Here is a 21,912-nt window from a genome sequence, read left to right as displayed (position 1 = left end):
GTTTTATGGTAAGAACTTACCTTTGTTAAAACTCTTTCTGCGAGGTACACTGGGCTCCACAAAGCACCCACCCTGACGCACTTAGCTTTTTTGAGTTGGTATGGCATTAGCTGCTGACACGTCTCCTGTCGCGAGAATGCGGTGTTGTGGCTACTAACTGTTGTCGTCTCTTTTCCTGCTACTGCATTGGACTGGTTAACTAAAAACAGGTTCTGTGCAGGGAGGCGGGGTGATATAGGAGGCGGCGCTATGCATTCTGGGAACAGTCAAAGCTTTGAGCCTGTTGGTGCCTCGGATCAAGATTCTACTCTACACCCCATTGTCCATTCCTTGTGGAGCCCAGTGTACCTCGCAGAAAGAGTTTTAACAAAGGTAAGTTCTTACCATAAAACTTTTTTTTTTTTTTTTTTTTTTTTTCGAATCGGCATTGTTGAAAATGGGCCAAAAACCTGTTGAAAATTCCAGCAAATTCTGAAAAATACGTGGATTCACAGCTAATGTACCAATCCGCGTATTTTCCAACAAGTTGGAAAAAAACGGCAGGGGACTTGAATAGGTCGAATCCAGATTCAACTTAAAGTCAGAAAATGCAGTTATAACGAATTGTCGGATTAATTGAATAGACCCCTATACCTCTATAGACTAGAAGAGAGACAGACAGGGATGACTGCCGACAGTGCAAGGAAGGCGTTCTTTATATAGAATGCCAGTTTAGGTTTGCTATCATTTGTAATCAGCTAGTCAAACTGTCCAGTCATAAAAAATCACTTCTGGTGACATTTCTGAGGAATAGTGCACTGTACCTTCCAAAAATGGGAAGGGAGCTTGTACCATGGAAAAAAAGGGCTTCTTGTGATCTTGGGGAGTTCACATGCTGCTGCCTATTGCCCACCACTGTATTTATTCAATTCACTATAGTGTGCAGGCATCTACCATTGTAATGTGTGTGTGTGTGTGTGTGTATATATATATATATATATATATATATATATATATATATATATATATATATATATATATATATATTTATTTATTTATTTTTTAATCCCTTAACATATGTGCGACTAGGGCAGGCATGACTACACTGCGGCCCTCCAGCTGTTGTGAAACTACACATCCCAGCATGCCCTGACACAGTTTTGCTGTCAGAGACTGCTAATGCTGTGTCAGGGCATGCTGGGATGTGTAGTTTCTCAACAGCTGGAGGGCCGCAGTTTGGACATGCCTGGACTAGGGTCAGAGCAATCTGTCAGTGCATGCTCACAGCTGCAAGAGAATATTTTCTGTGATGATGCTTATCTTATAGGAGACAGTGGGGGTCATTCAGAGTTGATCGTAGCTGTAATAAATTTAGCACAGCTACGGTCAGTCACTCAGACATGTGGGGGGACGCCCAGCACTGGGCTAGTCCGCTCCGCATGTCAGTGCTGCCCCCTACCCGCAGAATCGCAAAAGCATCGCACAGCGGCCGGACCGCGCCCCCTAAACGACGGTTTAACGCCACCGTCCAGCCATTTCCCGCCCAGCGACCGCCTCTGCCTGTCAATCAGGCAGAGGCAATCGCTACAATACAACGGCCTTCGGCCGCCCAGCATGCAACTGCAGCGAGCGATCGGGTCGGAATGACCTCCCTTGACTTGTCTACTTGTGTCATTGAGAAAGGACTGAGGTGCATGGGAGACAGGTAGTGAAGGGAAATGGACGCCACGGACAGGGTTAGTGGAAACTGACAGAAATACTGGGAGTACAATGAATAAATAAGCAATTTAATTAAAAATAAATAGTAATGCAAAAATATGTAACAGTATAAAAAATCAAGCAATGGAGGACAAGTAAGTATATATTAAAGCATAAATACATTAACTGTAAATGCCTAATCCTAAATGTCCCTCATAAAAGCACACATTCCAGATGATAGTAAATTTAGTAACAAGTGAAAGACAACAGTGTTGCAGAGTTATAATAAAAGGTCAAATTGTAGCCGATAATAGCAGTTGGTGATGATTAGGGGTAAGTCTCTGCAGTATCGCATCTCACTCAGCCAGGTGAAAACCATAATGGGTTCAACATGCCAACTGGTGATGATGCCCATAGCAGCCAATCAGATTCTATTATCTTCTAGAAGCAGCTAGATAAATGTTAAGTAGAATCTGATTGGTTGCTATGAGCAACATCATCAGTTCTAAAAAAAAACTCGCACCTTAGTAAATTTACATCCCTGATAGAAGCGATCAAGTGTATTAGCACTTCAGCCAGACTTGGCAATGGTGCTTCGTATGATTAATACAGGGCTGACAGAAGCTCTCATAGTGAAACCTGACATACTGTAAGCCGATGTGAATCGCCCGCTGGGACATGTAGCTGTATGTGCCGCACTTCGGTATCAGTGTTTTTGCCGGCAAGGCATTACTTGCATATGTGGCAGTAAGCGTGATCAATGTTTAAGGCCCCCATCCACTAGTGGGACTACTCCAAGCTTGATGTCACATGCAATTTCCATGGAACTCCCTGGCAGCTTCCCAGGATTCCTGCACATACGTATTTGTACTTGAGCGCTGTTTTCACATACAATATATCGCATGCAATTTATCAAGTGGCGACAAATCGCATGCGATATATCTTACAGCACACACACACATCCGATTTATCTTATGATCCAGACTACAGGGTACTAGGGGGGCTGGCCTAAATAGGTGACTCATGCGAGACCTCACATGCGATGGTTCACAGGTAGTAAAAATACTCTGATGCGCACCGTTTCGCCTGCGATTCTAGTAAATCCTTGTAGCAGCCGTGATGATCTCCGGATCCGGTCCAATGCGCATGGATCGCAATCTGAGGTACTGTAAACCGCATTCGATGTGACAATTTCACGCGATTTCTCTGTCCGATGCATCAAAAGCGAGTGAAAAAGGACCAAATCGCACTAGTGGGTGGGCACCTTTACAGCTGGATGGAGTGTCTGGTATGTGGCTTGTGCAAATGAGTAGATGCTGGGACGGATGGAAGCGGGCGGTTGTTCTTCCGAATCAGTGCCATGGGTGAGAATGTACTAACGCGTTTCTCCGCTATCGCTAGTTGGCCATTTCATCAGAGGAAGTGATAAACAGGTGCTTCTAGGATCAGTTGCACACAGATATACAAGTGTAGAATATCAAATGAATCGATCTCCTGGGGCGTTCTAGTCGCATTGCATTGTAAGTAAGACATTTTCAGGCAGCAAGATGTAAAAAAAAAAAAAATCCAGAACAAAGATCTTTGCGAGACCTGGCGCTCCGAGAGGGGCTGTATGGTGCGACTGCAGCAATAATGTATGATTACACATCTGTATTAAAATCAAAGTCGTACATTCAATTTGTGCTTGATGAACACATACCTCAATATATGTATGCAATACACATTTAGGGTTCTCAAGATCTGTAGGGGTTTTTTTGGGGGGGAATGTGAACCCTGGTTACATTTACTTCGCAAAAGAACAAAAATCCTATCTCATTTACATCTGTGGGAATATTCAATTAGCCGCCGCAGCAGGAAAGTACATTAAATAAAATAGCCTTTTCCCCATGCCAAAAATAAGGGATTGATGAGCAGAAAACAATGGGATTTTTTGCCGCGCTTTAACCCCGATGGTTCCTTTTATTCTCGCAGATTTATCCTCACAGCTCCTGAAGCTTAATCTCTGCTAACTGAATCAGCCCGGCACAGTAATTAGCCACAAGGTAAACCCTGAGGCTAATTGAATATGTATATGCCCCCGAGTCTGGCAAAAACAAAATCTTGTGTTAATTGTTGGTCCAATCCTGTACCTTGTCCCTTATTCCGAGTTGATCGCTTGCTAGCTATTTTTTGCAGAGCAGCGATCAGATAGTCGCCGCCTCTAGGGGAGTGTATTTTCGCTTTGGAAGTGTACGAACACTTGTGCAGCCGAACGGGCCGAAACCGTTTTTTCGCAGTTTCTGAGTAGCTCTGGACTTACTTAGCCCTTGCGATCACTTCAGCCTGTCCGGTCTCGGAACTGACGCCAGACACCCGCCCTGCCAACACCTGGACACGCCTGCATTTTCCCTACCACTCCCAGAAAACGGTCAGTAAACGCCCTCTTCCTGTCAATCTCCTTGCAATCGGCTGTGCGAATGGATTCGTCGCTAGAACCATTGCACAGCAACGATGCTGTTTGTACCCGTACGACGCACGTGCGCATTGCGCTGCATGCGCAGTAGTAACCTGATCACTGTGCTGTGAAAAACGTCAGCAAGCGATCAACTCGGAATGAGGGCCATTATCTGCACTCAAGTTGGAGAAAGCCCATTATCCACCCAGCTCTAAATAAAAGCACACATTTTTGCACTCCTGCAAACACAGTCCTCTTGGCATGCACATAACGTGATTGCCTTGTAAATGGTTGTTTTTGCACCAAAGTAGACAAGTGACATCTCAAAACAGCATTTGCACTGCACGTTCATGACTATTACGGTATAATAAATCTACGTCTAGGTAGACAGTTAATAGGTGAAATATCGACACTGGTTAAGATCGACATGCATCTATTCAACCGGGACAGTTGCAGTAGCCCTCCGTATCCTTGGCACGTACAGCAGCACAACGGGAGGCGGAGGTCAGCGACCGTTCAACGGGGCACCTCCGTAAGCAATTAAATTATTCAAAATCAGGCAGGGCATGGCGCTCCATTGAAACAGTCTAGCGGGTAAGCTAATTAATAAATAGTGGATTTAATTTACTTGTTTGATCAAAATAGTTTTCACTTCTAGATCAGTATTTCTTGGTTATTAAGTTAAGCTTCTTCCTCTAGCTATCACTGACATGCTCATATAGTTACTGCAGTATAGAATCAAAGAACTGGGACAGCTAATTCTGAGCAGGAACAGATTTGGCAGCTCCCAGTAGTCAGAGTAAAGAATATTTTGGATTTGAATATACATGAAGGAAAACACACTCCAGGATAGAACTCCAGGTAAGCTTGGAATACTGTAAGTAGTATTTACCTTGATTGAATTCTTCTATAACTTGTACTGTATAAAAGGGAATGTGTGGGTACATGTTGTGCCTGATCCACACCACACGCAGCTCTGTGTGTTTCATAAGACAGATATTTTCCTTATACCATTAGGGTGGTCATTCCGAGTTGATCGCAGCCAGCAACTTTTTGCTGCTGCGATCAATAGTCCACGCCTATGGGGGAGTGTATTTTAGCTCAGCAGGGCTGCGATCGCTTGTGCAGCCCTGCTAAGCCAAAAAAATTTCAAGCGAAAGAAGACTAGGCCTGGACATACTTACCCTGTGCGACGATCTCTGCGATGCTGAATACGGCTTTGACATCAGACATCCGCTCTCCATCCTGCTGGACACGCCTGTGTTTTCCTTACCACTCCCCGAAAACGGTCTCCAACGGTCCGGATCCGCCCAGGTACGCCTTCTTCATGTCAATCTTCTTTGCGGTCAGCTCTGCGACCGCTTCCATCTAGTGTTCACTCTAGGAGTGAAAAGGGGCAGGGCGCCGGACTCCGGGGGCACATGTGTGTGCGCGCGGCCGAAATGGGGGCGCGGCCACGCCTCCGTCATTTTAGGGGTCGGTGCGGCCCACAGACGCTACTATAGAGAGCGTCTGTGGCCGGCGACGTCACTGTTGGGGGCGTGCCCAGCACCTCCGTCGGTGCTGGGCTTCCCCCAGCCCTCTCCCAATGCGTGAATGGATGCCGCGCGCATGCGCACGGCATCTATACACGCCGGGAGGGCAGGGAGCGGGCGGCTGTTCTAGCAGGGCGCCGCAAAAGGGGCAGGGCGGGTTTTGCCTGTTAAAAAACGGGCAGGGCGCGGCGCCCTGCTAAAACAGCCTAGAGTGAACACTATCCATCGTAGGATGCAACCTAACCCGGCGACCCCTGTCGCCAGGCAACATCGCGCACATGCATTGTTGCCGCCGTGCATGCGCATTCCGGACCTGTTTGCACCGTTCGATTAAACCGCTGTGTGCGAACAGGTCAGAATGACCCCCTATATGCGTGCCTGCAATGTGTACACATCACGTCCCTCCATCGTTTTCCTCCACTTCACCTACAGTACTTATCTGCTGTCTGCTAGAGGTCTGTCTGAAATAGACGCGTCTCGGCATACACACTGCTCCCATGACACTGTTCTCTTCCGCTCCGTTGCCAGCCATAAACACAGACTTCACATATGGAGAAAAGCGGCATAACATAGAGATATATGATTGCTACAGCACAGTTTGCTAACATTATCTAGATGTAGCTGTATACAAGCTATGTCCCATTCAGAACAAGGCCCTTTATGGCAATCATTTTTTTAGTCAAATATTTCATTCTTTCAGGAGAACGTGGAAGGAAGATGCAGAATCTTGCAAATGTCCCCAACCGTAAAGGTGAGCAACTGCTCACGGTGGCGGTGTTACACAGTAGTGCTGATTGAGGAGCAAATCAAACGAAGGAGCAGTTTACACCTTGGTAAAACCATCTTGCACTACATGTAGGAAAGATATAAAATGTGAAAAGAGATTTATAGTTGGGAGGGCCGTGTGTTAGCTTCTAAATTTCATTGATTTCAAAAGCAATCCGTGCATGTAAAACATAAGTGCATTTCCACCCCTTTCATTGCAACATGGTTTGTTCCAGGTGCACATTGCTCTTTGTTTGTAATCTATAGTATGGACTTGTCAACCAGTGTACAAATTGTTTTATACGGAACTCATGGTGATTTTCAACCATTAAGTCGTCAGCTTCAGAATTCCCAAAGTAGAATTATGTAAAAACCTACAAGTTGGAATTTGACATCCGTGACTCTGCAGTGCAATAAATAATGTTTCCGAAATTTTCTTAGGTTCTGGAAAACAGATCCGCAATGAAAACACACAAAAAGTGATGCAGACCATAAGCAGCAAAGCAAAGGGAAGGGATCGTCTCACAGGCAGAGCCCAAAGGTAAATCTATTTTCACTATTTAGAACTTTTCTATATTTTCTCTACTCAAACACATGTTGATAAAAAGAGACCATATGTATATTCTGCTGTACAGTAAATGGGCAACCAAATTGCAACATGTCATCCTAAAGCAGAATTTATTTAAAAAACAAGTTCTCACAAATGTCTGTGGTAACAGGTGAAATAAATACTGAATAATCAATATAAACTAACCTGTGTATGATTAAAGGAATCCTGAAAACATGACCTGTTGGGGGATCTTGATGACTGGAGTGGAGAACCACAGCCCTAGAAGGCATCCGCTGGTCACTATACCAACACTGGGATCCCGACCGATTGCCAGCCCCACAGTCGGCATGCCAACTAACAGGGACTATTCCCACTCGTGAGTGTCCACGACACCAATAGAGTGGGAATAGAACCTGTGTCGAGCCATCAAGTCCGCTGCGTGGCGAGTGCTTTGTTACGCTAAACCTCCCCCCGCCACCAAGAAATCTAAAGCCCAGACGCCAGTCACCCGAACCCGACCGCCTTAGAACAATGATTCCCAGCTCCAGCGCTCGGGGAGTTTTAACAGTGCATGTTTTTCAGATCTCAGGGATTTGTTATATTAACATGAGACTGTGGACATTGTTATGTCGACATTGAATATGTTGACATGTTTATAATGTCCGTGCTGATGTAATATTGACATGATCAGTATGGCAACACTCTTTCATGTCTCTCTAACCTGAACGCTAATGTTTTGCAGGGTATCAACATTTTGTCAGTGTTGACTTCCTACTGCGTCCCCTCCTCAGGAGCACAAGTGAAATAATTTAGCACCATCAGTGGATCTTTTAACGTGTCTGCCAGTAATTAATACACCTGTGTACCAACTAGGCAATATGTAAACCATGCACTGTTATAGGCCCTACACACTGGGCGATATCACTCAAAGCTATGAATGATCTTGTTCATTAGTGAACGAGATACCGTTCTTATCTTTGAGTGTGGAGGCACTAGCAATGAAAGATGCGCGGCCCCGCGCTCGTTCATCGCTGGTGCCCCGTCGGCTGTGCATGCAGGCCAATATGGACGATCTCGTCCATATTTGCCTGCACTTCTATGGAGCCGTGTGACGGGGGTAGTGAAAGTAACTTCACTCCCCCCGTCACTGCCTACCCCCCGCCGCCGGGTCGCCCGTCGGCCGTATCCGCTGTCTGGCAGCTCGGCGGCGGATCTTTAAATGTGTAGGGCCCTTTAGGGATATCTGAGTACTAGAGTTGCGAACCTCTGCCTTAGAACCTTTGCTTATGGTTAGACCATTGATAACATGCGCCATTTCCTTTTTTTTCACTTGATTTAATAATCTCCTCTTCCATATGACATTGGGAACATACATTTCAGTTTAAATTAAATTACATGTTGAGAATGCAGTAGCAAGATGCTGTTTTTCACTTCACAGATAATTAGCAATATGTTTCATGCTGCACAGAGCTGACGAGCTAACAAGAGAATACCTTTCAATCTCTGGGGGACTTTTGTGAATTCCTTAGGGTGCAAGTACATGGAACATAACAAACAAGTAGCTTTTCCTTCACACGGAGTGAACAGTTTTTAAATGCTAATTCTGTTGAATGTGGAAATATTTTTATCCCAGAACAGAGTGCCCAAGCTGCAATTCTGTGTTCTGCTAGCAGTACATCCAAAACTCTATAATTATTTTATATATACTTGTTTTAGACTACCATGCTTTAAACCCCATAGGATATTCGGGGATCATTCATACACATACTGGGCTAAAGAGTAGAAACGTGAAAATTATTATATTTTCAGGCTTTTTTTTTTTCTTGCCTTTTCATGTGCTGGGTTTTTACCAGTATATTTAATTTTTACCGGTAGTACGATGTGATGCATAAAAAATAGGCAGTGCCACATCTTAAAGGTTTAAATGTAGGCTTACCATACATACTATCCCTTTAACTTGGACACTAATGAATTACACAGGTTCTGTAGCTGCTTTAAAACCAGGTGAAATGCAGGTTTGAAGTCAGCCAGCCACAGAACCTATGAACGGGATGCGGTCAACATCCCGCTGGACAGGATCCCGGCGGTCGAAATACCGACGCCGGAATCCCGACCGCCACAATCCCGACATATTCTCCCTCCGTGGGTGTCCACGACACCCATAGAGGGAGAATATAATAGTGTGCCGAGCGTAGCGAGGCACCGTGCCCGCAGCGTGGCGAGCGAAGAGAGCCCGCAAGGGGCTGCGTTCCGCTCGCCACCCCTGTCGGGATTGTGTGGTCGGGATTCCGGCGTCGGTATTTCGACCGCCGGGATCCCGTCCAGCGGGATTACGTACTGATCCCCTATGAACGGCAAGCCTATTTAAATGTAGCATTTAAATTTTAGATGATGTGGTACTCTTGTAGAAAGAAATAATCCTATCTCCTTTATGCATTGGAAAAGTACATTAACAACAGACAGGTTTGAATGAGTCCTAAGGGGTAGCTTTAATAAAGCTTCTAAAAAGGAAAGTATTGGCCATAGCAACCAATTGGATTCCATCTATCATTTACTGTATCTGGCACATGTTAGAAAACAATACCTAGAATCTCAGTAACTATGGACACCTCCACTTTTTCTTTTTAGCTTTGGTAAATCTAACCTTGTAGGCCACATTCAGTTACCCAGGGTACTTACAGTACTGTGGGTTTGTAGCTCCTGGGTTAAGTGCCCGGGGCTGTTCAATATAGAAAGCAAAGGAACTGTGAAAACAGATAAACTGTTGTTTATTCTCCAAGATATTCAAAATGGGCAGGACAAATTTGTTGGTACTACTTAGAAAATAGGGTTATAGTGATATTTCAAACAAATGGCTTTCTTGAATTAGCATCACACATTTTCATCTTTTAAGCAGTCATTTGGCCTATTTAAGTGGAGAACAGTAGCGACTCTGCTGTTTGGTATCATTGTGTGCACCACACTTAACATGCGAAAGAGATAGCATGAGGAGATCAGAAAGAAAATTCTAGAGAAGCACGTTAAAGGTTATAAGGCCATGTCCAAGTAGCTTGATGTTCCTGTGAATACAGTTGCAAATATTATTTAGAAGGTTAGAGTCCATGAGACTGTAGCCAGCCTCTGTGGAGGTGGCTGCAGGAGGAAAATTTACCCCAAATTAGAAAGGATAGTGAGAATGGTTAAAAAAAAAAAAAGCTAAAGGAGGTACAAGCTGAACTCCAAGGTCAAGCTATGTCAGTGTCTCATCGCATCATTCAATACTGTAAGAGTGACAGTGGGCTCCGTGGAAGACGTCCCAGGTGGACACCACTTTTGAAAGTAAGCCGAAAAAAAAAAAAATTTACTTTTCTAACATGCATATTGAAACAATGCTTCTGGGAGAATGTCCTTTGGACACGAGTCAAAACTGGAGCTTTTTGGCAAGTCACTTATGTTTTCAGATGAAAAGATGAAGCTGTAAAAGAAATGAACACCATATTTACTGTGACACATGGAGGAGGCTTGGTTATGCTTTGGGGCTGGTTTGCAGTGCATACCTCCCAACATGACCCTCTCCAGGAGGGACAGAATGCTCTGTTCCTGGACTTTTCACCTAATGTATGATTGCCATCACCTGTGCTGAACAGGTTAATGGATAAGAAAGGTATTCCACCACAGGTGAGAGCAATTATACATTAGGAGAAAAGTCCAGAAATAGAGTATTCTGTCCCTCCTGGAGAGGGTCATGTTGGGAGGTATGGCAGTGTCTGGCACAAGGTGCCTTGAATCTGTGCAGGGCATTATGAAATATGAAGACTATCAACACACTGTTCAGTGCCCGAAATCTGTCTCGGGACAATGACCTAAAACACACAGCTAACAGCACTCAAGAATTTATAAGATTAGAACCTGAAACTGTTGTGAAGCGGGCCATGTTACGAATCCTATCAAACACCTATGGACAGAATTGAAACATGCTGTCTGGAGAATGCACCTATCAGACCTGAGACTGCTGGAGCAGTTTTCTAAGGAAGAGTGTACCAAACTATCTTCTGACAGGTGCGGATGTACCATTGACTTCTGATTGCAGTGATTGCTTCTAAAGATTGTGCATAAAATATTAGGTTAAGAGTCCCATAATTTTTGGCCATGCCAGTTTTATTTAATTATTTCAAATATTCTGTGGAATCAATAAATTCATGTCTGATTTTTATTAAAAATGAAATAAACAATGCTGGATGCCAATTCTTTCACGTTATGTCAGTGAAAATCATGGGTGGTTTTTGTTTTGTTTTTTTCATGGAAGGGTACCAACAAATTTGTCCAAGTCTGTGGACAAAAAAGTCTGCCTGTGTCCTGTTAAATAACTCAATTTGCACTCTGATGTAAAACAACGTACTGTATAATACAGTACAGCTAACTAAACAATACAGAACTTCTGTTCTCACACACACACATATAATACATACGTGTACAAATGTGTCCTCATACATCCAGCTCAATACGGCACACAGCGCAAGATGCCTGGCATGAATGAGCTGGCAGTTCCCGTACAACTCTGCTAACATCAGGCGTCTTTTTATGCCTGTAGCGTAGCATTTCGTATACAGCCGCAGTCGCACAAAGAATATAGGCATGCCACATATTTTAATCAGCAGTCTGCATTTGTGTCTTCACATAGCGAAGTGAATAAGATACATTTTCAGGGTAAAAAAAATGCACAAAAAGACGCTCGCCATTAGTAAATGCGCTCACAACTAGGCGCGACTAGAAGGGCTGTTTAAAGTGACTTCAGGAACGATGAGAGAAGACACATCTGTATGTGCAGTTTTAGGATTCTAGTGCAGACACTGGAAAAACTGCTGACTAGCATTAATACCCATTGCTGACTTGTCTGCACTGCTTTCTGGCTGTGTTGGGGGAGTATGCACTGCATTCTGGCCATGCTGGGGGGGGGGGGGGGGGGTAAGCACTGCTTTCTGGCTATGTTGGGGAAGAATGCACTGCATGCTGGCCATGTTGGGGAAGTATGCACTGCATGTTCGCCATGTTGGTGGGGGGGGGGGGGGGTATGCACTGCATTCTGGTCATGTTGGGGAGTATGCATTGCATTCTGGCCATGTTGGGGGTATGCACTGCATTCTGGCCATGTTGGGGGAGTATGCGCTGCATGCTGGCCATGTTGGGGGTATGCACTGCATTCTGGCCATGTTGGGGGGGTATGCACTGCATTCTGGCCATGTTGAGGGTATGCACTGCATTCTAGCCATGTTGGGGGAGTATGCACTGCATACTGGCCATGTTGGGGGAGTATGCACTGCATACTGGCCATGTTGGGGGGTATGCACTGCATTCTGGCCATGTTGGGGGGTATGCACTGCATTCTGGCCATGTTGGGGGGTATGCACTGCATTCTGGCCATGTTGGGGGGTATGCACTGCATTCTGGCCATGTTAGGGGGGTATGCACTGCATTCTGGCCATGTTGGGGGGACTTATGCACTGCATTCAGGCCATGTTGGGGGGTATGCAGTGCATGCTAGATACATTAGGATGCATGCTGGACACATTGGGAGGGTCTATACTGTGGTATACTATATTCTTTATTGTAACATTATAATTTTTTTTTAGATGGAATAGCGTGGAAGATGGTGATTTTCATTTATCAGTGGACTTTCCCATGCTGGTGAGCAAACAATTTCAGCACCATTCACATAGTTTCTTCACTGTAAAGGTGTTGGTGATGTTTCAAATCCCTAGCAAGAGATGATACATTAAAAATGACTTTCTTACAAGTAGTTATAATTAGTAACTAGGGACATATCCAATTAGTTATGTGGATTACCTACAGCTAATTGTCAGCCCTGGCCTATTCGATTAGGTCCTTCATCTCCCGCACATAATAACGCATCCTCAGGAGCTGCAAGTAACACTCTGAAGTAAATGCACCCTCTGCGGTCTAGCGGATTGGGTAACCGACGTGGAATCTATGCATTACCTGTGACCAACTGGATATGCCCCCTAAGGAATTAATCCCAATACCATGATTATTGTTAAATGGGATTTGACTAAATAATTGAAACCTCACATGTTAGACTGAGTCTGGTCTTCTTTTTCTTCCAGGAAGGATTAGATTACAGAGAGACCACTAGACATTCACAAGGAAGTTCAAACTTTTTGAAAACCGAAGACCCAAAATGCTCAGTGCAGATTAGATCCTTGGAAAATGAAGACAAATTTGGACTGTTGGAACCTGAGAGAGTTTTGCTGAAAAATAAACAGGATGTTCCATTTTATGAGAAAGAAATGGAAGAAGCATGCAATGTTCTACCCTCAGCGGACACAGAGATAGTAGAATATCTATCTGTGCTACACTATGACAGAGAGCCAGGTGACAATACAAGCTGATCCACTATTGCTTGTCAGACTAGCCCTTGCACGATCTTAGTGACGAAGGTGTGACTTGCTGCTAAAGAAGTGTCACAAAAAATATATTAATGAAAATTTCTGCAGTAGGGTACATTGGTTTCCACAGGGAACCATCTGGGTGTAGAGTGGATCTTGATCCAGACGCACCAACAGGCTAAAGCTTTAGGGTGTCCTAGGATGCATTGGGACCTCCTCTATAACCCACCTCCAGGCACTGAGAGCTCAGTTTCGAGTTGGTACCTGCAACAGCAAGTCACTTAACAGGGGGCCTGCAATGGGCAGCCCTGAAAAAGCTTCTAGAAGAATTTCCTATTTCGGCTGGGCTGTTAGCGCTGTATGTCAGGGTGACACTTCAGCGCCGCGGCTCCATCACCTCCCAAGTGGCATCGTGTACTCCCGTGGCTCAGTTCCCGGGTACTTGCGGCGGAGATGTCCCGGCTTAGGCACAGAGTCACAGACTGTTCTCCTGGTTCACGTGGACGCTACGGGGAGTAGGTAAGAGGGTCCCCCAGATGGGACCCGCAATTAAACCGCGTTCCAATCCGTGACCTGGGGAGACGGGTCGCGGTGCTAGTGTGGACACTGTCAACGAGCAGGGGCCTCACTAGACCACCAGGTCGTCTGAGTACAGGTCGGGTGTACGAACACCCCATTTAATAAGGCTCACAGTACCCGGGGTGCAAGTCCAGCATAGAAGAGGCGGCACTTGACCTGTAGCCCCGGCCCAGGGCGCCATCTCCTCGCAGATTTCCCACCCTGGAGCTGCCTCACTCTCTCCCTCACTCCCTGACTGAGACGCTGGGCGCCATCTTCTGAGCATAGCTGCGGCTGGTCTCCGGGACTGCAGGGCAAGGTCTCCCTTGTAAAGCCACCTATGTACAGCGCTGAGACTTTACAAACACTTGAGTATCCTACATCTTTCTACAGACAGTGTTAGTTGAGAAAGAGTGTACTGTTTCCAGAATATATTGTACAAGTATTCTGATATATAGGGCCATATGCAATTGCGGTCGAATTGCCGCAAATGTCGAAAAACGGGGCATTTTCGACACAAAAAAATGATTCGACAATACAATACAGTACTTTTCGACAAAAAAACGGCCGTTTCAGATTCGACTTTTTGCAATTTGACAGTTTTCAAGTTCGACATGTCTGCAATGGTAAAAATGCGGCTTTTCGACAAAAGTATATTCAATTGAAGAATGTCGATTCGACAACAGTGCTTTTCAACAGTCATTTCGTCAATTTCAGTCCGCCTCATTTTGATGGCGGGATCTAATAAAATTTTTATAAAAACATGTTTTTTTTGTGTGTTTTTTATTGCTAATAGCATATCTATTTATATTAGAAGGGATTATCTACTTGGTTTGTCTACTAGGAGCCACAAGTATTATTTAATATATTTTTTTAAAGAAATTTTTTTTTTTTTACTGACTAAAATAATATGGAGAGATCAGAGCATGTTTTTCAGTGGGATGGGGTGGGAATGGGTTAAAAATCAAGAAAAAAAATGTGTGGGGTCCCCCTCCTAAGCATAACCAGCCTCGGGCTCTTTTGAGCCGGTCCTGGTTGTAAAAATACGGGGGGGAAATTGACAGGGGATCCCCCGTATTTTAACAACCAGCACCGGGCTCTGCGTCCGGTCCTGGTGCCAAAAATACGGGAACAAAAGACGTAGGGGTCCCCCGTATTTTTCACATCAGCACCAGGCTCCACTAGCTGGAGAGATAATGCCACAGCCGGGGGACACTTTTATACCGGTCCCTGCGGCCGTGGCATTAAATCCCCAACTAGTCACCCCCTCCATCCAAGGGCTGCGGATGGGAGGCTGATAGCCAAGTGACCAATTAAAGAATATTGTTTTTTGTAGCAGAACTACAAGTCCCAGCAAGCCTCCCCCGCAAGCTGGTACTTGGAGAACCACAAGTACCAGCATGCGGGGGGAAACGGGCCCGCTGGTATCTGTAGTTCTACTGCAAAAAAAATACCCATATAAAAACAGGACACGCACACCGTGAAAGTAAAACTTTATTACATACATGCACACCGACACACACATACTTAACTATGTTGACACGAAGTGTCGGTCCTCTTCACCAGTAGAATCCACGGGTTACTTGTAAATAAAATTATACTCACAAAAATCCTGTGTAGATCTGTCCTCTTCTTGTTTGTAAATCACGTACTTGGCAAAATAATAGAATGCAAAACCCGATCCACGCACTGAAAGGGGACCCCTTTCCCCGAATGCCGTGACTCCTGTCAAAGAGGGTCCCTTCAGCCAATCAGGGAGCGCCACGTCGTGGCACTCTCCTGATTGGCTGTGCGCGTCTGAGCTGTCAGGCGGCGCATAGCACATAGGCGCTCCATTATATTCAATGGTGGGAACTTTGCGGTCAGCGGTTGACCGCGAGTAACCTCAACCGCTGACACAAAGTTCCCACCATTGGATACAATGGAGCGCCTATGTGCTACATTGTATGTCGAGTGCGCCGCCTGACAGCTTAGACGCGCACAGCCAATCAGGACAGTGCCACGACGTGGCGCTCCCTGATTGGCTGAAGGGACCCTCTTTGACAGGAGTCACGGTGGGTCCCGGCATTCGTGGAAAGGGGTCCCATGTGTAAACATGGGACCCCTTTCAGTGCGTGGATCGGGTTTTGCGTTTTATTATTTTGCCAAGTACGTGGATTACAAACAAGAAGAGGACAGATCTACACAGGATTCTTGTGAGTATAATTTTATTTACAGGTACCCCATGGATTCTACGTGGAGAAGGGGACCGACTCTCCGTGTCAACATAGGTAAGTATGTGTGTGTCGGTGTGCATGCATGTAATAAAGTTTTACCTTCACGGTGTGTGTGTACTGTTTTTATGTGGGGTTTTTTTTTGCAGTAGAACTACAGGTACCAGCGGGCCCGTTCTCCCCCCCCCCCCTCCCGCATGCTGGGACTTGTGGTTCTCCAAGTCCCAGCTTGCGGGGGAGGCTTGCTGGGACTTGTAGTTCTGCTACAAAAAACAATATTCTTTAATTTGTCACTTGGCTATCAGCCTCCCATCCGCAGCCCTTGGATGGAGGGGGGGACAGCCTCGGGCTTCACCCCTGGCCCTTGGGTGGCTGGAGGGGGGGACCCCTTGATTTAAGGGGTCCCCACTCCTCCAGGGTACCCCGGCCAGGGGTGACTAGTTGGGGATTTAATGCCACGGCCGCAGGGACCGGTATAAAAGTGTCCCCCGGCTGTGGCATTATCTCTCCAGCTAGTGGAGCCCGGTGCTAATGTGAAAAATACGGGGGACCCCTACGTGTTTTGTCCCCCGTATTTTTGGCACCAGGACCGGACGCAGAGCCCGGTGCTGGTTGTTAAAATACGGGGGATCCCCTGTCAATTTTTTCCCCGTATTTTTACAACCAGGACCGGCTCAAAAGAGCCCGAGGCTGGTTATGCTTAGGAGGGGGGACCCCACGCATTTTTTTTCGGGATTTTTTAAACACTTTTGTGCCGTCCATGAAGTCGGACGTCTTGTGGTGTCATCTACTCTGCCTGTCACCACTGTCATCTCACTGAAGGAACCGACAGATAAGCGTATGGAGGGATGCCTGAAGTCTATTAACACTATTACCAGTGCTGTACATAGACTCACTATGGCTGCCTCTTGGGCGGCAAAAGGAATTGAAGCATGGGTTCAGGCAACTGAGGATGAGCTACTTCAGGATTTTTCTGATACTGCCAGACAATATCTGTCGTATATTACCATAGCCTCTAACTATATTCAGGAGGCGTCCTCTGATGCAGGAATCATGGCGACCAAGGCATCTACTACGTCTATCCTGGCTTGCCGGATTCTGTGGTTGAGGTCCTGGAAAGTAGACCTGGACTCTAAAGTGACCTTGGAGGTACTTCCTTTCAAGGGAGACATACTTTTTGGGGAGGATCTGAACAAAATTGTGACTGACTTGGCGACGGCCAAGACTGCGTTTCTCCTAAGTACTAATCCTTCTGCTCAGAAGGCTAAGAGTACCACTTTTCGTTCCTTTCGACCGCCAAGTAAATCAAAAGGTCAAGCGTACCTGAGACAGGCTCGTACTTCCAAAACCACTAAGCCCACATCTACCTGGGCTGTCCAAACAAGACAAGCCCACCCCAGGGTGGGAGGCCGACTTCTGCAGTTCGCCCAGGTTTGGTTAAAGACCACGTCAGACGCCTGGGTGCGGGAAGTTGTCTCTCTTGGGTACACAATCTCTTTCAAGAGGCGTCCCCCTCGCCAGTTCTGTTCAACGGTTATTCCTTTGGATCCGTTGAAAGCGCAAGCTCTACACCTGGTTGTACAACCTCTCCTGGAAACAGGAGTGGTAGTGCAGGTATCTCTGTCCCAGAGAGGCAGGGGATACTATTTGACCCTGTTTCTAGTTCCGAAACCAAATGGGTCTTTCCGGCCTATCCTCAACCTCAAATCATTGAACACGTTTGTAAGAGTGTCCAAATTCCGTATTGAAACTCTGCGCTCTGTTGTGCTGGCAATGTAACCCAAGAACTATATGGTATCCCTGGGCATACAGGATGCTTACCTGCACATACCTATTGCCATGTCGCATCAGCAATATCTGCGGTTTGCTATTGGGAACCTTCATTTTCAATTCCAGGCTCTGCCATTTGGACTGGCCACGGCACCTCAGATTTTCACCAAGATCATGGCCGTGATGACTGCTTTCTTCCGTCATCAGGAAATCAGGATCCTTCCGTATCTGGACGACTTGCTGATTCTGGCGAACTCCCAAGATGTCCTCCTCCGTCAACTGGAGATGCCGGTCCAATTCCTACAAGCCCATGGGTGGCTCATCAATTGGAAGAAGTCCTCGCTGGTCTCTGCATGGAGAATGGTGCACCTGGGGGCACTGCTGGACACACACAGCCAAAGACTATTTCTGTCTCTGGAGAAAGTCCTGAAACTTCAGGAAAAGATCAGATGCTTCCTCTCTCGCCAGAGAGTGTCGATACACTCGCCAATGCATGTACTAGGTCTTATGGTGTCGGCCTTCGACATGGTGTACGCTCAATTTCATTCCCGTCCTCTGCAGAGGTTAATCCTTTCCAAATGGGACGGCCTGCCTCATCTGATCAGGTCTCAAACTATCTCCTTGACTCCGGAGGTTCGTTTGTCACTGAGCTGGTGGCGACAGGACCAACAGTTGAGCAGGGGCCGTCCCTTCTGGATCTCCAACTGGGTCCTCCTGACAATGGACGCCAGTCTGAGAGGTTGGGGCGCAGTGTTGGAGCAACACTCTCTCCAGGGTCGGTGGAATCTCTCCTGCCGATAAACATTCTGGAATTGCGGGCAGTGTTCAATGCATTGACACTGGCCTTTGCCTCTGGTACAGAACAGGCCTGTTCAAGTACAGTCAGACAACGCCACCACTGTGGCGTACATAAATCATCAAGGCGGCACTCAAAGCCGCATGGCAATGATGGAAGTGTCAAAAATCCTCCAATTGGCGGAATGCCATCAGTCAGCTAAATTGGCAGTGTTCATTCCGGCGGTCCTCAACTGGGAAGCGGACTTCCTCAGTCGTCAAGACGTTCACACCGGAGAGTGGAGTCTTCATCCCGAAGTCTTTCAACTCCTAGTGGACAAGTGGGGACTACCAGATGTTGACCTGATGGCATCTCGACACATTCACAAGGTTCCAGTCTTCGGAGCAAGGACAAGAGATCCTCAAGCAGCGTTCGTGGTAACACACTGGCAATTCCATGGAACTTTCGGCTGCTATATGTGTTCCCTCCGGTGTCACTCCTGCCCAGGGTAATATGGAAGTTCAAGCAAGAAGGCGGAATACTACTTCTAGTCGCTCCAGTGTGGCCCAGGCGGCATTGGAACTCAGACCTTCAGGTCTCTCGATAGAGCGTCCTCTTCTACTTCCTCAATGCCCAGACCTCCTCGTTAAGAGCCCTTGTGTTTGCCCGGACCTGGCCAGACTGGCTTTGACGGCGTGCCTCTTGAAGCATCACTCCTGAGGGCCAAAAGATTCTCTGAGGCCGTCATTCAAACTATGTTGAAAGCCCGTAAACCAGCTTAGGCTCGGATTTATTATAGGGTCTGGGATTCTTACTTCACCTGGTGTGCTGCTAAGAATTATGATGCATATACTTTTTTAAAACTTCCAGACTGTTGGCTTTTTTACAGCAAGGCCTAGACTTGGGCTTTCATCTGGCCTCCTTCAAGGTTCATATATCTGCCTTGTCAGTGTGGTTTCAGAGAAAAATTGCGTCTCTTCCTGACATTCAAACTTTCACTCAGGGTGTTCAACGGATTCAGCCTCCCTGTGTCCCTCCTGTGGCTCCATGGGATTTGTCTGTCATCTTGAATGCCCTGCAAGAGTCTCCATTTGAACCTCTTGAGTCTGTGGACCTTAAATGCCATACGCTTAAGGTCGTATTTCTGTTGGCTGTTGCCTCTGCTAGGAGGGTGTCGGACTTAGATGCTTTGTCCTATCGTCCACCCTTTCTGATTTTTCACAATGACCGGGCTGTTCTTTGAACTCGCCCTGGTTATTTGCCTAAGGTGGTATCATCTTTTCACCTTAACCAGGGATTCTGGTTCCGGCCATCACCTCTTCTGGTCTATCCTCCAAAAAATGATCTTTGGATGTGGTTCGGGCTCTCCGTGTTTATGTGGAATGGACGGCCTCCATCAGGAGGTCAGATTCCCTTTTTGTACTATTTGGTTTTCACAAATGTGGCTGTCCTGTGAATAAGCACACCTTGGCCAGATGGATTATAATGGTGATTGCACAACTTATGCGCAGGCTGGGCTCCCAGCTCCTGCTGCTATCAAAGGCCATTCTACTCTGTCGGTTGGACCTTCTTGGGCGGCCCGCCGTGGCAGAACAGTTATCAAAACTGAGCTCCAGTGCCTGGAGGCGGGGCTATAGAGGAGGCGGTGCAGTGCATTCTGGGAACAGTCAAAGCTTTAGCCTGTTGGTGCCTCGGATCAAGATCCAACTCTACACCCCGATGTTATTCCCTGTGGAATCCAGTGTACCTCGCAGAAAGAGATTTAACAATGGTAAATCTACCATTAATCTCCTTTTCCTATGCCTATCCTCAATTCGTGCTAAATAGCTGTTATAGCGCACCGCAGACTTTGCTAATTAGCCGTTCCAAAGCACTAATCCTAAATACCTAGTTCACTATTTGAATTTTTTTTTAAAAGTAGCATACCTGTAGTGTAGGGAAAAGTAGCAAATTTGGGAAACAGTACACAATTCAGTTTAAACAGGTAAAAGACAGATACAATAGGAGTGACTTGCACCATGGATAACTATGCTTCATCTGCGACTTTGTATGAATTATTTTCTGAGAAAAACACTAATCCTAAATACACTATTTGCAATCTAAAATGCAAAATTAAGGAAAAAGTACATAATCCAGGATAAACAGGTAAAGGACAGGTCCAATAGAAGGGACCCTTAGCATGTGTCACTATATTTAACCTGCCACTTTAAACCAATTCCTTTGGTACAAAAAAACAAATTCAAAGGGCGGTATTCAGTCTCGCCAGGGATTTTCTGTTAGCCTGGATTGCTGGCACTTACTGGGGGTTTGGTTTGCAAAAGTACATAGGTCCACGGTTTATTGCGGGACCTATATATTTTGAATATCACGGTTAATTGAATACTCCCCCCCCCCCCCCCCTCAAAGTACTGTACCTAGTATACTGTTTGTGAACTAAGTTGAGAAACGTAGTTGAGAAATGTAGCAATGTTGATGCACGGTCCCACGGGATCGGCATCGCAAACATAAATAGATTGTGCAGGCAAGTCAATTTTGACTATCTTGTGTAAAAGATAGTTAAAATTGTCACTTAGCACAGTCATCTTTGCTTTCGATACCGACCACAGTCCATGTCGCGTAGTGAGACTCGGACATAGCCCGAATCTCACCGTGTGTATGGACCTTTGGTAAAATCAGATAACAAATGCAGGCGGTGGGATTGATTGATGGCTTTGTGGATTGAGATTTCATATTCCTGTATGAATTACATTGGTGCTCCCTTTTTATTTTTTGGTTGAAGTGTTTATACTTATTTTATAAACTGGGAATGAAGTCACTAAAAATCACTGCAGATTAACTATCCTCATCCAGATCAGGGTGCTGCTCCTCAGAAGCCATCCTAGTGGCCGCTAAAATTATTTAGGGAATTTTTATTCCTTAAGAGGAATACACGCACATGTTTTTCTGTGCTAATAACTAACATGGAGGCCCGGATTTTTTAGCAGTGAGACGAGTTAAGTACTGGAGCAGAAGAGAATACCTTAATGACAAAGGTAAAAGTTTCTGTACATTATCCCCTGTATTGTATTCCAACCGCAGTGCTACTGTATCTGTGCATACATTAATGTTTCATATTATGTGATGTTCTCTCTCTCATTACTCCCAGCCAGTGGTAGTTTCATTGTAGAATGAGCCAATTAAATGTGACTGTGGAATATTTATGTTTATGTGCAATAATATCCTCTTTTATAAGGTGATGTATGACTTTGACAG

The 21,912-nt window shown here is 45.8% G+C and overlaps 1 protein-coding gene across 5 annotated transcripts in view; it reads left to right on the top strand.

Moving 5' to 3' along the window:
• The window catches only part of CCDC9B (coiled-coil domain containing 9B), a 324,503-nt gene extending 309,652 nt beyond the window's left edge, over positions 1–14,851 (top strand). For 3 of the 5 annotated variants that reach the window (XM_063947519.1, XM_063947517.1, XM_063947518.1), the window contains exons 13-16: positions 6,347–6,397; positions 6,853–6,952; positions 12,571–12,625; positions 13,063–14,851. In XM_063947519.1, the coding sequence (XP_063803589.1) occupies positions 6,347–6,397; positions 6,853–6,952; positions 12,571–12,625; positions 13,063–13,347 (491 nt within the window). In that variant the 3' untranslated portion in view covers positions 13,348–14,851. Of the gene's footprint in view, positions 1–6,346; positions 6,398–6,852; positions 6,953–7,703; positions 7,744–12,570; positions 12,626–13,062 lie in introns of those variants that run through there. The other 2 variants (XM_063947520.1, XM_063947521.1) reach the window with 2 other exon arrangements.
• Positions 14,852–21,912: the final 7,061 nt, after the last annotated feature.

This window comes from Pseudophryne corroboree, chromosome 12 (assembly GCF_028390025.1).
Source record: "Pseudophryne corroboree isolate aPseCor3 chromosome 12, aPseCor3.hap2, whole genome shotgun sequence".
Taxonomy (NCBI): domain Eukaryota; kingdom Metazoa; phylum Chordata; class Amphibia; order Anura; family Myobatrachidae; genus Pseudophryne; species Pseudophryne corroboree.
The sequence above is the reverse complement of the archived record's forward strand: the minus strand, read 5'-3'. Positions and strand labels throughout refer to the sequence as shown.